This window comes from Pan troglodytes, chromosome X (assembly GCF_028858775.2).
Source record: "Pan troglodytes isolate AG18354 chromosome X, NHGRI_mPanTro3-v2.0_pri, whole genome shotgun sequence".
NCBI classification, from domain to species: Eukaryota; Metazoa; Chordata; class Mammalia; order Primates; family Hominidae; genus Pan; species Pan troglodytes.
Window position 1 is genome coordinate 53,670,275 of NC_072421.2, and position 14,060 is coordinate 53,684,334.

Genomic DNA, 14,060 nt, shown 5'->3' on the forward strand with positions numbered 1-14,060 from the left:
TGACAGCCCACACTCCACTTTCACTATTTACACTCTAATTTCACTATTCCAGTCACTACCTATATTTCCTGCTTCCCCTCACTCAACCTGATAGATTGTATCTATGTATTAGTAACAGAGAATGCCACCTACATACTAAACCTCCAGCAATATTAACAGATACCCTAGCCCAGGCAACTACTCATACAACTATATCTTGCTCCCTTGGAGGATTTCAATACTCGTATTGACAACTTGCTACACTCTCTGGTTAAGTGGTCAATCATAAGCATGATGACGTTAGCACAGGCTACAAACAGACCCAAACAGATAACATGAGGGGTAAGGCAGGAGGTGAGAAAGAAGAGAGGGGAGTTGGGGAAGTTAAATGGGATACTACAAATGAAATACAGGTGGCTAAAAGTGGCATAGAAGAGCCAGAGGTCGGACACGTGAGGGAGAAAGGAGTCAGAATATTTAGTGGGTTTGAGTGTGAAATTATAAGCAGGACATCGTGACCTCACTGGGTGCTTCCATATTAAACTTCCCCCTTAAGGATTTCATGTCTTTCCCAGCCTCTGCCACCAACTGATAGTACATACAATGATGCCCCCCTGTTGAGAATGTCCACCCTGATATAAGTTTGCCCCCTAGAAACTCCAACTTCCAACCTCTTGGGCTACTGATTCTTCTGTGTTACAACTCCTGCTCAGCAGGGTTATACATTTTATTCAGCGATCCTGTTCCCTTCTACCCATACAAGCTGACCTATGTACTATGGGCATTTAGTGCCCAGGGCACCTCAAATTCAACTAGAAAGTCTAGCTGTTTTATCAAGTCTTGCCACAAAAAGGAGCACTTTTTACCTATTCTGGGCCTCATCAGAATCTTTGGTGTAACGGGCACAAGTTTAGGTATTTCCAATTCTGTAACACAGACTCAACTCATAGAGGTTACCCAGACATGTTGTAACTCCTGGCAGACCACATTAACCAAACAGTTCAGGCCTTAGAAGCCCTCAATGAGGGACAAAGCAGTTTAGTTACTATGATAGTTGATAACAGACTGGCATGAAACTACCTACTGGCATTTCAAGATAGTGCTTGTGCCTTAAAGGGACTTCCTGTTGCATGATCATTAATAAAGAAAAGGTATCCAGAATAGTTCAACAAAAATAAACCCAAACTGCCAATTATATTATTAAAATACTCCAAGAGGTTCTCAGAACTCCCTGATGTCTTTCCTGGGCCATCTCCTTCCACCTGGAGTGAAAGGCTCTGTACTATCATTTGGGGAGCTAAAATAACAATGGCTAGTCTAATTATTTAGGTTTCGCTTTGCAAATTTGTTCTCTCTCAAGTACAAGTGTATTTTATAGGAAAACTGGGAGGTTGCTATGCTAATTTAAATGTCAGGGATGAATTAGGAAAACCATAGGGAAGGAAGTTGGACCTTCACTGACCTTTGATTTAGTGCTCTAAGTCTCATTTCCTGCCCGTGTCCCTCACTTCTGGCATCATTCTCATAGGGCTCACCTGCTCCTCACCACTATCCCAGCACCTAAGCACTATATCCTCTTGCTGCCTCCCTCTTTTAAACAATATCCCTGTCAATGGCAATTGCTCCTTCTTCTAAGCTTCCCATTTATAGAAAAATGCCTGTGTATCCTTTTCTCTTTCTCTCTGTTCTGGACTTTCTCCCAGAAGATGGGCATTCTCCCTGCCCCTGGCCTTGAGACGTCCCCACCGTAAAACAAATCTTAAAAAAAACCCAAAAAAACCCCAAAGAACTATTGTCTGAATTTTGCCATCTGAACATAACCTTAGCAGAGACCTTTTCCATAGCACGGTAGAGTTGCTACACCACAAGAAAACTTCCTCAACCTGACAAAATTGACAAAACCTTCAACACAAAACCTCTGCTAACTTCATTCTTAATGGTAAAATATTAAATGCTTTTCCCTCTAAATTCAGGAACAAAGCAAAGAGGCCCATTCTTATTTCTATCCAGCACTGTATCAGAAATCTTTGCTAATGTCATAAGACAAAAAAAAAAGGCACAAAGACCATAAACAAAGTAAAAATGCATTTGCAGATGACAAGATTATGTAGAATATTCTAAGAAAACAAAACAAGTATGTACTAATAAGTGAACTGTGCAAGATTAAAAGATACAAGGTTAATATACAAAAATCCTAAATTTCTTCAGCAAGGGGGCAAGGAAGTATCTAAGTTGTAGTAGCCAAAACTAGTCTCCCCAACACCCCAAACTGTAAAACACAATGCTTGCTACTGCTACTACAAGGAGACTTTCCCTATTTCCACGTCTCCTACTAAATTCCTTTAGCGTTTTAAGAATTATAGCACAGATAAACAAAATGTATGATAACGTTACTCACTACAAATGTACTACTTATCGAAGGTATATTTAGCACCCAGAAAATAGGTATTTACTTAAAACTGAATTCTGACCTTTATTTCATCACCAATAAGACAGATATCTACCCGGCCTCTCTGTTTTATATCCTTGCAGGATTTTACTATTGACATTTGTCTACTGTCCAGGTAGACAGTAGAGATGGGGTTTTGCCATGTTGGCCAGGCTGGTCTCAAACTCATTACCTCAGGTGATCTACCCGCCTCGGCCTCCCAAAGTGCTGGGATTACAGGCAGGAGCTTCCATGCCCGGCCTCTCTGTGTTTTATATCCTTGCAGGATTTTACTATTCATATTTGTCTATTAAAAATACAAAAATTAGCCAGGCACGGTGGCAGGCACCTCTAATCCCAGCTACTCGGGAGGCTGAGGCAGGAGACTCGCTTTAACCCGGGAGGCAGAGGTTGTAGTGAGCCGAGATTGCGCCACTACACTCCAGCCTGGGCAACAGAGTGAGACTCTGTCTCAAAAATAAATAAGTAAATAAGTAAGTAAGTAAATACAGAGAGAGAGAGAGCTCTGCCAGGTTATCCCAAATTGTTATAACCAACTATCAACTCCACTTACCTAGGAGGAAGAGTGATGGGCCATAGTATTCTGCATTGCTGATGATGTGTTTCAGGGAGGTAGGCAGAGAACCATCCATCACTAAAAGAAAAGTGAACATTATGGAGAATATGAATAGTCTGGAAAGGTGTGAGGAGTGGGGATAATTGAGTGATATGTTATGTATTATCACACTGTGGTCCTCAAAGCCTGTGTTAATTCTAATCTAATGGCCCCCAGTTGTCTCCTCCTATTTTATTATTTGTCCATGCAATAGGCTTTCTAACATGGGTTAAAAAAAGAAAGAACACAAACACTTAAGAGTCAGAGAGGGGTAATAAGACGGAATTAAGCACAGAGTCGAAAGCTGGAAAAGGGGAAAAAAAGGGTAAATCATTATGAAAATAGCTAAGCAACACTTATATCTAGGAAAAGTGACACAAAACAACTAAAAGCTATTGAAAATGGCATGGCCTTTACCAAAGACTGCCTTGTAAAACAACAGGTGCCAGAATAGTATGAAAAGAACCAATCTTTGAGAGAGTAAAATATCCTCCAAAAAAAGTTATCTGGAATCAAATACCATGTCGTATGCCATCTGAGAAAGCAGGGTCTTGGATGGCCTTCTTGAGGAAATTCAACATGGATTTCAGAAGTGCTGCTCGTTGTGGAATACACTGGACTCCTGGCAATGAAGACAAAAGAATTATGCTGAGTTCGCCATTAAACCACAATGATCAAGCACATAAAACAAAATTTTAAGAGATCCAAATACACTATAATAAAATTAGAAGACATTCGAAGTGAGGTCTCTGAATGTTAGGAAGAATACTTAAGCTTTGAAATTGGAAAAATTACTAATACTTTTAATTTTACCAATACTAAAAGTCTACAGTAAAAAAGAAAAATTACAAAGTAAAAAGGTTCAACTTTTTTTTTACCTCACTCAGTTCCCATTTTGGATATTATCTGCCCTCCAACATGGCTGTTTTGATAATCAATGTGCAAATTGTTGGAAAAGTATAAAATGCTATGAAAGACATGTTAATATAAGAAAATGGAACACCAGAATGGTGAAGGAGCATGAATAGTCATGGGATGCTAACCTCCAAATGTACCATTTAAGTTCTGCCTAAAGCCGCCTTCTTCAATAGTTTAATAACTCTACCACTCTGAAAGACTGCACATCTATGTGTGTACGCACCAGGACGGGGGCCAGGGCCAGGGCCGGGGCCAGGGCCGGGACCAGGACCGGGGCCGGGGCCGGGGCCAGGGCCGGGGCCGGGGCCGGGGCCGGGGCCGGGGCCGGTGCCGGGGCCGGGACTGGGACCAGGGCTGGGGCCAGAAGAGATGTTAGTGCTGCTGCTGGAACCTGATGCCCTTAATTCAACATCCAGCCTGTGCTCCATAGAGATGGATGAGCCTGGACTGCTTTCCATAGCCACATCTGCAACTAAAGTACAAGTTATGATAAAGAAACTTACTAGAATAAAAGGTACCACAAAAAGAAAAATTTTGTTTGAGAAAATTTCTTCCATTAATGTGAAATGAATATAAAAATGAAGATCAGGAATACTGAACCCCAAAATGAAAATATATCACTAGTTGCATGTATTAATACGTACATACATACACGTGTGTGTGTGTGTGTGTGTGTGTGTGTAAATTAACAATCCTACAGAAGTCCTTCAATATTTCTCACCTACCAAACTGGGGAAGAGGGGGAGAGTGGTAAGTAAAATGTGCAATTTCATATACTACTAGTTGGTAGTATACAAATAGGTACAGCTTTTCAAAAGAGTAATTAATAAATATAAAAAGCATGAAAAGATTAATACTCAATATTCCGATCTGGAAGAATGTCTATGAAACACTGAATGAGCAATGCAAGATGAACAGTATGTTTATGATCTCATCTTCCCATTCTAAAATACTACATACATACTTAACATCAACATGTATTTGAATATGCATAAAAAAGCCTGGAAAGATCCGCACCGAAACTAGTAGCTATGGTAGGTAAGTGAGCATTCATTTTTACTTTATACACTTGAATAACTGAGTATAAGATACACAATCATTGACTACAGTTTATAAAATGTATTAAGGCTCCATCAGTGATAAAATACTATTTACATTTTGAAATCACTGCAGCCTCAAACTCCCAGGCTCAGATGATCCTCTCAACTCAGCCTCCCAAGTAGCTGGGACCACAGGTGCATGCCACCCCACCCGGCTAAGTTTTGTATTTTTCGTAAAGACAAGATTTTTGCCATGTTGCCCAGGCTGGCCTCGAACCCCTGGGCTCAAGTGATGTGCCAGCCTAACAGATGTTGTTGCCTACCCAACAACCTTTTTACCTCTCCTTTCTCTTCTCAAAATAGGTAAAGTTTTAAAAGGTCCCATTTTAGTCTCTCTCTCTCTCTACCAAGCATATTTCTAACACCTAGGATGTTATCAGGCACTGCAGCAGTGAAAAAGACAATATCCTGATCCCATGGAGCTTGAATTTTAGTAGAAATAAGAAATACATAAGAAAATTACGTGATGAAATAAAACAGATTAACACCACAGCTATAGCATCTGCGTTACCTGCCATCTCTACTCCAAAGAACTAGTACCTTTCTTTTCTTATTATCTTTGTGAAAAACAAATTTGCAAATCACTTACATAGAAAAAAAATTTTTGTTGCTGAAAGTATATACTCAAGTTAATTGTGTACTTTGGAATTTATGAGGAAGAATGAAAACTGGGGTGGGATGACAAAAAATCTCAAGCACAAAAATACTGACTTAATAACTGTTAATTACCATCCATATCAGTTTCCATTTCCTCTCCTTCTTGTGTAGTATTGGGTCTCTGGATCTTTGGCTTGATCACAAACGGACATTCTTTTCGGCACAAATCTACTTCATGCTACAATCAAGAGAAAGGTTATAAGAAAATCAAGTATATATATATATATTTTTTTTTTTTCAGGGATTGAAAACTATTATAATGGAAAAACACTGCAAGCAGATACACAGTTGATTTCTAGAAACAGAAGAGACTGTAAGATCGCTCTTTAGGGTTATCAGGACAATCCTTAGGTTCAGCTCTGAGTATTAAATTCTGTGCAAAGTATTCCTTGTATAATAATACCTCAAGTCTATAAATGAAGATAGAAAGTCCACTATGGGATTGAAAAGCTGCCATATCCAGGTTGGTGATAAGGTCAACCACTCTGACGGCTCTGGTGACAAATGTTATCTGGTCCTGTTCATCGCCAAGAAACTTTATGACCTATCACGGAGAAAAAGAGGCAAAAACAATGAACTATAAAGACACAAAGTTGTAAAAATTGCATGCTTTTGTATACATGTAGTCTGGGGCCTCAGTAAGGCAGCACAGTATGGGGGAAAACATGTGTTTTATTTTTGGTGCCTGCCAAATGACAGTTCTATGACTTCTGCGACTCAACCTCTGAGGTAATGGGGACATCAATTACTTTGCAGGATTAAGTAAGATATTTAGGGAGAAAAAAGCTGGTGCTCATTGCCCTGCACATAGTAAAGGCTATTACTACTACAACACAACTTACAAAGTACCCTGACATATATTTTCCCTATGGTTGTGTAAAGGCATGATAACATGTGGCAATGTTTTAACCAGAACCCATGACCTCCTGACCATTCTACACTATGATAAAAGTCTCAATAATGGAAGTAGCTGCTCTTAAACATTGTTAATTAGATAACTAGAAAGCCAAACTGGCCTTCTACTTAAGTATAACTTTTTCTGGATAAGCTTTCTTATATTATTTGCCCTCACTGTGAAACACCCCAAACTTGCATCTCTACACCCTTAGTTGATTTCCCCATGTAGTTTAAAAAAAAAAAAAAAAAGTACAGCACCTTCAATAAGGCTTCCATCATTCCACAGGAGACCAAGGCTTCACCACCAGCATCGTAGCTGGCCAGATGGTATAAAAAAGAGAAGAGAGCAGTGGCAAATTGGTGAGGGTATGGATCCATGGATGGATCTACAAGGGAGGTGGGGAGAGGGAGAACAAAAACAAGCTCAAAATTGCTGTTAAGCAGGCAGGATGTTAAAAAGACAAAGGCAGAGGGCAAATGTTTCTTCTTGCCTAAGATAATCACCATCAAAACTTACCAATCATGGCCTGGATACAGTTCCTTACAAGCACTGGCAAAAATCCATGGTAGGAGGCAGTTCCAGTACAGTCAATAATACTGCTGAGTTTGGGAGTTCTCTCCAAGTGGACAATTGATGTTAATGTTCGTAAAGAAGCTGCTTTAATCTCCTATTAAATTAGAAGGTAAACACATAATGTGTCAAATATAATAAGATGACTGAACCAAGTTCCAGTCGCTAATATCCAAACTTTAAAATATAAGTCATTCTACTGGTAACTGCTTGAGGGGATGGAGGTCTGTTGAGAGCAACAATGAAAATCTAGTATTTGTTAGTTTTGCAGTTTAATACCCAAAGAGGGAAGTACTGGGAGTTCTTTCTAACCCTCTGGGAAAAACCAAAAGGCAAACAAGTATAAGCCTGATATACAGAGAACATTAATGCAGGATCCCTGATTCAAAAATCTGAAATATTCCCAAATCCAAACCTTTGGGAATACCTGCATGCCAGAAGTGGAAAATTCCACACCTGATCTCATGTGACAGGTCACAGTTAAAATGCACAAAATTATTTGAAATATTGTATACAATTGCCTTAAGACTACGTATATAATGTGTATACGAAACATCAATGAATTTCGTGTTTAAACTTGGGTCCCATGCCCAAGATATCTCATTATGTATATGCAAATATCCCCTCCCCCCCAAAAAAAGTCTCAAATCCAAAATACTTCTGGTCCCAAGTGTTACAGCTAAGGGTTACTCAACCTGTAAAATACTTACCATAAGCTGCTTATCCGTTATCTGAAGGACATCTACCAACTCCTCTATCAAGCCATTATACAAGATACTGTTTGCTGATTCCTGCAAGGCATTGGAATACACTGCAAAAGGAGAAACAAACACTTTAGGCAAGAAGGCAGTGGTCAAGCCACTGCCCAATAACAAACTTTTTGGTATCTATAGGTTCTGGGGAAGAATTCCATTCCCAACCAGCAATGGAGGGCAGAATCATCACCAAATTAAATTCTGAAGGATTGGATCAAATACAACTGATAATCTCTAAACAGACACTGAATTGACAGATTCCACTACTAAAGGTATTATTAGTCTTGAGAAAGAATTTTGGGGATGGAAATAGGAAAAGCTCTGAGTTAATTTTTCATAACATTACTACTTGATGTAACTCCACTATGACTTGAATATAAGATTTCCATTTTAGCCTCTTCCTATGCTTCTGCTTTTACTGTAAACACGTGTAAAGAACAGAATTTATGGACCATTGCAGAGTAAGTCAGAAATTTGTGTGACACTGTAGTAAAACTTCAGAATGTGTGTAATTCACATCCAATGAATTCCACAATGAGGTTAATACCGGACACAGTACCCTGAAGCATGAACTAATGGGATTTAGGCATATTCATTTAGTTTTCAACAAAGATTTCCTGAGCACCCCCTAACATGTCAGAAATCATGCTAGATATGAGTACACATAAAAGAGCAAGAATTTCACGCCAAGAAACTCATAGTTTAAGAGAAGGCAAGTCATAACATAATGAACATCAATAATAACAGCAATGGTTACCATTTTATATCTTCTATGTGCTTGTTCTGTGCTAGATTGCTTTCTAGGTTTTCATTTAATCTTTAGACCAGCCTCTACGGTGAGTATCTCAATATTAAACGAATAAGCTGAGGCTGAGAGGATAAGTGTGGCTAATAACCTACAGAATCAGGGACAGAGTACAGGACTGATTACAAAACCACGTGTTTTCCATTTTACTGTGCCACAGTAAAAGAAGTTAAATGCACAGTATTGACTACTGAATATTTTGTGACTTAATTCAAAATGATATCCCTGAAAGGATGAGAGAGGAGGAAGACACAATGGCAAGAGAAAGAGTAGGGGGACAGTGAACGATAGCTACAAGCATATCTATTAAAAAAAAAAAAAGAGGCGAATACCAAGAATAAACCCAGGTGACATGTCAATCAACATCATCATACCCTCTTTCTGGTCCAACATTAAGGAGCTCAAGGATAATGAATAAATACAGTGAACACTGGGAGGGGTGGAAGTATTTAAGTTGCTACCTAGGTAACTATAATAGGACTCATAGCAACAAAGATGAATGAAGTTCAAAGGAAATCACGCCCAAACTGTCTAATACGGCCTGGTAATTAAAGTATTCTTCTCTTACCTAATATAGATATTGCATGCAGTCTGGCCTGAACTGCCTGCAATCGCTTCCTGTGATTAGAAAAGCCATGGGCCAGTCGTATGTGTGTAAATAACAGCATCTGTAGAGAGATAAGACATACATTTTAAAAACATCAATGAAAAAGGTGAATATTCTTTATGAGGGCTAACTCAAAAAACAACACAACTAAACGTTTTCTCCTTTGATATCCGAAGTGTTCAGAAAGCTACCAGCACTTATTACCTGCTCATGGTGAGGTAGTTTATGTTTTCCTCAAACTCTCATAAGGCCTAGGAAGTTATTAAGTGTTAACCTCATAAAAGACAAGGAAACTAAGGCTCAGAGAAGCTAACAATTTGCCCATGGTCTGACTCCAAAGCTGACATTCTTTCTGCTATGCAATCTCCCACCCCAGTACATATCATTAATCTATTTAGATAACAACCACATCCTGTGGATGTTTTAAAGCCACATCATACCTGCTTATCCTTAGGAATGCTGTACATTTTGGTAAGAGATTCCATGATTTCAGAAGGGCTTTCTGAAATCTACATTAAAAAAAAAAAGATATAGTTAGGAACAAAAAGTGAACCAAACATTAAGAAACGAGCCAAGAGTCAAAGATTCCTCTTACCTTGTCAAGTTGCTCTATGTGAATATAATGTAGTGTGTTACTAGTTGTCTAAAATTAAAAAAGACAAGAGAGCTGTAAGGAGTCACTGAACACTCTAGCTTCCCCTGCCATAGAGCTCCAAAGGGCTGTCTGAAAACCAAGATGTCACCTAATAGGCTGAAGCCTAAGTGAATGCTCTTAAAATCAAGGTAAATTGAGAATCTTCCAAAACATCCATCTTATATGTAGAATATTCTTAGGAAAGCTCCTTTAAAACCAGTAGTAACAAACTATAATGCACATAGCCAGGCACATTTCATATTCTTCTTTGTCCTTTTTTAACCCTCCACTGACTTAATATCCATAGCAGTATTAATAGCAAAGACCAAATTCATGAAAATATTTTCTCTCTGAATATGTATTAAGAGTTGCTTTCAAGGCAATTAAGCTAGAAAGATTATTTATTTATTTAATAGTATAGGTAGAAGAGAAATTGTATTTTCACTAAGCTACTTCTAAACCAAACTCTTTAGTACCTCCTCAAACAATACAAAATGACCAGATAATTTAAGCAGGACACTATCCACAATACATAAAGACTTTTGCAGGCTTCCTAATTAGAGAAACCTGAGCCATCACCATCCAAACTACTATACTACATGTTGGAATTCTCAGAGACTGTGGGAAAAGCACATAGGTCATAGCAGTGCCTCATAATGGATGGGACTTCCATCTTTTGGCAGCTCCCAACATAAGACCCAACCCTATCAGAGTTGGGGATGCAACTAACACTCCTGAGGAGCTGCTAGGTATATTTATAGTTTGCGAGGGCAGCAGTGTAGCTCAAAACCATTTATTCATTTAACTGAGGAGTTCAAGAAGAGGCAATCCCAGTTACAGTAAATTGTAGACTTTGTCAGAACAAATCTGAATCAGACTCACCCTTTTCTCAATTTTGACCTCGGCCCCAGGATCTGCATAGAATTCAAAGTGTAGTGTAGTTGCACTGGGTGGATATTTCTGTGTATAAAGCACATCAAAGAATCAGACATTGAGTTTCAACTGATTATAAACATTATCCCCCACATCTTCCCTCAAAGTCCTAGCCACTTGTTCAACTTATTGTGGCAGAAGAATAAGCAGTACATTCAGTACCTACAGTGCCTTTAACTGTTTGTCTTAGAGCAGAGCTCAGATAGGATGAGACTTTTCAAACAGAATCAAAAGGACAGAGCCCAGAGCTCCCAAACCTTCTGCATTTCATACTTATAAATTTCCAGTTTCCCTTTAAGAGATCAATTTTGACTGTGGCTATTCCCAAGGGGGAAAAGAGGGGCAAGACTGCCAAGCAGTAATGAATAAGAATCCAAGAAAGGATGGAGAACAAATACCAGGGCCCAGAAACCAGCTAAAGAATGGAAAAGAACATTCCTATGAAAAACCTTGTACCTATCATCAGCCTTCTGAAATATTTTATTCAAAGTATGCCTCATAGGCATATCTTCATAATTCTTCAAACACTTTCCTTCTATACCATTCTACACCACTTCTCATGGTATGTTTTCTGCACAGGTAGATACCAAGACAATATAAACCAGACCCTGACAAAACATTCTCTTTAACTCTAGAAAAGCAACATGATGAACAAAATTAAGATGACAGCAGAATGCCCACTAAAATGTCTCACTGAAAGACACCACTTGCAGTGGTTGCCTCTGGAAAATTAAGAAGTTACCACTGCATACCTCTTTATACTCTGAATTTTTTAACATGTATATGTATTACTTCCTTTTAAAGTACACGTTAACCTTTATGTTGTCATAATTAGAATTCCAAACTCTGAATATACTTCAAGATTTATGTAGTTTTGATTATTAAACAGACAACACTCACCTACTGTATCACCCAATATCTCTTCATAAAATAATCACTAAAGAAAAGTATGCCAGCTAACGTGGGAAAGTAACTTGATCTAATCTGTGGTTTTCTGAGACCAGAAAAGAGCCATTCTCGTTAGGAAAAAAAGGCTTGCTAAGATAAATACACTAAATTTCACTGCAGCCATTTGTGCTAAACATGACAAACTGACAAGACAAATCCCACGTGGAAAATACAGTTGCTTCCAGATGCAAAATAATTATTGAAAACCAAATTGTGTTTTGTAGCTCCACAGCAACATATCAAAGCAGAAAGGAGGATGGCCTGAGCTCATAACTTAAACATGGGTGAAAGGCAGAGAGATAAACAAGGAAAGCACATAAAACATTATAAGTTCTCAATAAACCTAATGGTAGAACTGCTCTCCAAGCAGCCATTCCTAAATCACACCACACTGTCCAGAGTTCTGATACAATAGTTCCAGTGTGAGAATGCAAGCGAACATACTTTCTGGGATTTAAAAAAAATCACATTAAAATTAATTCAACAAATACAGCTACCTACTCAAGAACTGGGTATGAACACACACTCTATTTCTCAGATTTTTTATCTACCGCCAGCACATCAAGAGCCCAAGCACTGCTAGACTGCTTCCTATAGACGTGGTTCAGCTATGTCTGAACTGATCTTAGGTTCCTCAAAGGTCTCGATGTGAAGGCGTCACTTCATATACCACAATTCATTGTAAAGTAAGGTTCACAGAGAGGCCACAGCTCTGTCAAAAGACACCCATATCCCAAAGAGTTACTTACCATCATATGCAAGTCTCTGCAACATTCTGCAAGTCCAAAGCCATTCTCCTTTCCACCCCAGCTCTTGAAAAAGGAAAAAGATAGTGTTAAGACAGTGCTTATGGTGACTTTGCGCCACTGCACTCCAGCCTAGGCAACAGAGTGAGACCTTATCTCTCTTTCTCTCTATGTATATACACATACATATATATATTTAAGAGTGTGTGGCTGCTTGGAACATAATGTTGAGAAGACATCCAATGTGAAAGTCAAACAAGCGGAAAAAACGAACAGAAATAAGAACTTAAGAATCAAGGCAAGATGGTCTGCCTGAAGGTGATTTCTTCAATGAGATCAATTTCACTGTTCAGTGAGGATGCTCCTAGGAAGAACTCAAGCAGCAACTGCCAGCCATTGTATTCCACACCCCTGTAGTCACGTGTGCTGACAGGTCCCTCCTGTCCTATCAGGCCTTGCCTGAGGCTCTGCCTACTCACCTTGCGCACTAGGGAGGAAATCATGCTTTCCAGTTCCTCTCTTTTTGACATGAGCTGAGTTACAAAGCAGATTCTACCTTACTTATTACTACTGTACTTTGCCACTCAAATCTAAAACCTCATCAACAAGCTCCTGAGATAATGGGGGGAGTGGCTCAACTGGCTTCTAAATACAAAACTTCAGCCACATAGTCTCACTTACTAACTAGCCTGCATGTTAACAGCCTTTAAAATATCACTTTAACATTAAGAGCATTAACGTATTTTATTTTTAAATCATTCATAATTATTTTACATATATTACATAAAATATGTATTTATGTATGTAAAAAATATATATCTCCCTGCCTCATGGGGCAAGGCATATAGTTCAGGCAAACAATTGACGAAGTGAAAGAAATGAGATATTATTTGAAACAAATTTATTAATTTGTTATGTCAAACTGAAGAGATATTTTCATATTACAAATATAAAACATATTTCATATAAAAAGATATTTTGTATAATTTTTTAAAATTATAAATATGTAAATTATATAAATTTTATATAAAATTTATAAAAATAAAAATTATATATATGTAGCTATATATGAAGAGAGTGTGAGAGATAGACAAGGTCTCCCTCTGTTGCCTAGGCTGGAGTGGAGTGCAGTGGCACAATCACAACTCACCACAGCCTCAAATTCCTGGGGTCAAAGGATCCTCCTGCCTCAGCCTGCCACACAGCTAGGACTATAGGCATATGCTGCCACCACGCCAGGCTACATTTTAAAAATGTTTGTAGGAGCCTTGCCATGTTGCCCAGGCTGGTCTCAAATTCCTGGCCTCAAGTGATCCTTCTGCCTTGGCCTCCCAAAGTGCTGGGATTACAGCTGTGAGCCACCTTGCCCAGCCAAGCATTATCATATTTTTAAGTCTGGCATGATTGAAGCACAAAATGCTACTTATATTCTATGTCTTCATTTTATTCCTGTCTAGTGTGGGTCC

General features: G+C 38.7%; 1 protein-coding gene across 15 annotated transcripts in view; it reads right to left on the minus strand.

The window, feature by feature from the left end:
* Nucleotides 1-14,060, minus strand: part of HUWE1 (HECT, UBA and WWE domain containing E3 ubiquitin protein ligase 1) — a 150,586-nt gene that overhangs the window by 85,670 nt on the left and 50,856 nt on the right. For 13 of the 15 annotated variants that reach the window (XR_010154904.1, XR_010154903.1, XM_063804872.1 and 10 more), the window contains exons 7-19: nucleotides 12,598-12,660; nucleotides 10,850-10,927; nucleotides 9,929-9,976; nucleotides 9,774-9,842; nucleotides 9,295-9,394; nucleotides 7,877-7,998; nucleotides 7,113-7,263; nucleotides 6,854-6,981; nucleotides 6,102-6,242; nucleotides 5,771-5,876; nucleotides 4,165-4,413; nucleotides 3,544-3,645; nucleotides 2,982-3,062 (exon numbers count right to left, since the gene is read on the minus strand). Coding sequence is in view for 13 of the 15 variants with exons in the window: in XM_063804872.1 (XP_063660942.1) it covers nucleotides 2,982-3,062; nucleotides 3,544-3,645; nucleotides 4,165-4,413; nucleotides 5,771-5,876; nucleotides 6,102-6,242; nucleotides 6,854-6,981; nucleotides 7,113-7,263; nucleotides 7,877-7,998; nucleotides 9,295-9,394; nucleotides 9,774-9,842; nucleotides 9,929-9,976; nucleotides 10,850-10,927; nucleotides 12,598-12,660 (1,438 nt within the window). In the remaining 2 variants the exon portion in view is untranslated. The remainder of the gene's footprint in view (nucleotides 1-2,981; nucleotides 3,063-3,543; nucleotides 3,646-4,164; nucleotides 4,414-5,770; nucleotides 5,877-6,101; nucleotides 6,243-6,853; nucleotides 6,982-7,112; nucleotides 7,264-7,876; nucleotides 7,999-9,294; nucleotides 9,395-9,773; nucleotides 9,843-9,928; nucleotides 9,977-10,849; nucleotides 10,928-12,597; nucleotides 12,661-14,060) is intronic. The other 2 variants (XM_063804867.1, XM_016942964.3) reach the window with 2 other exon arrangements.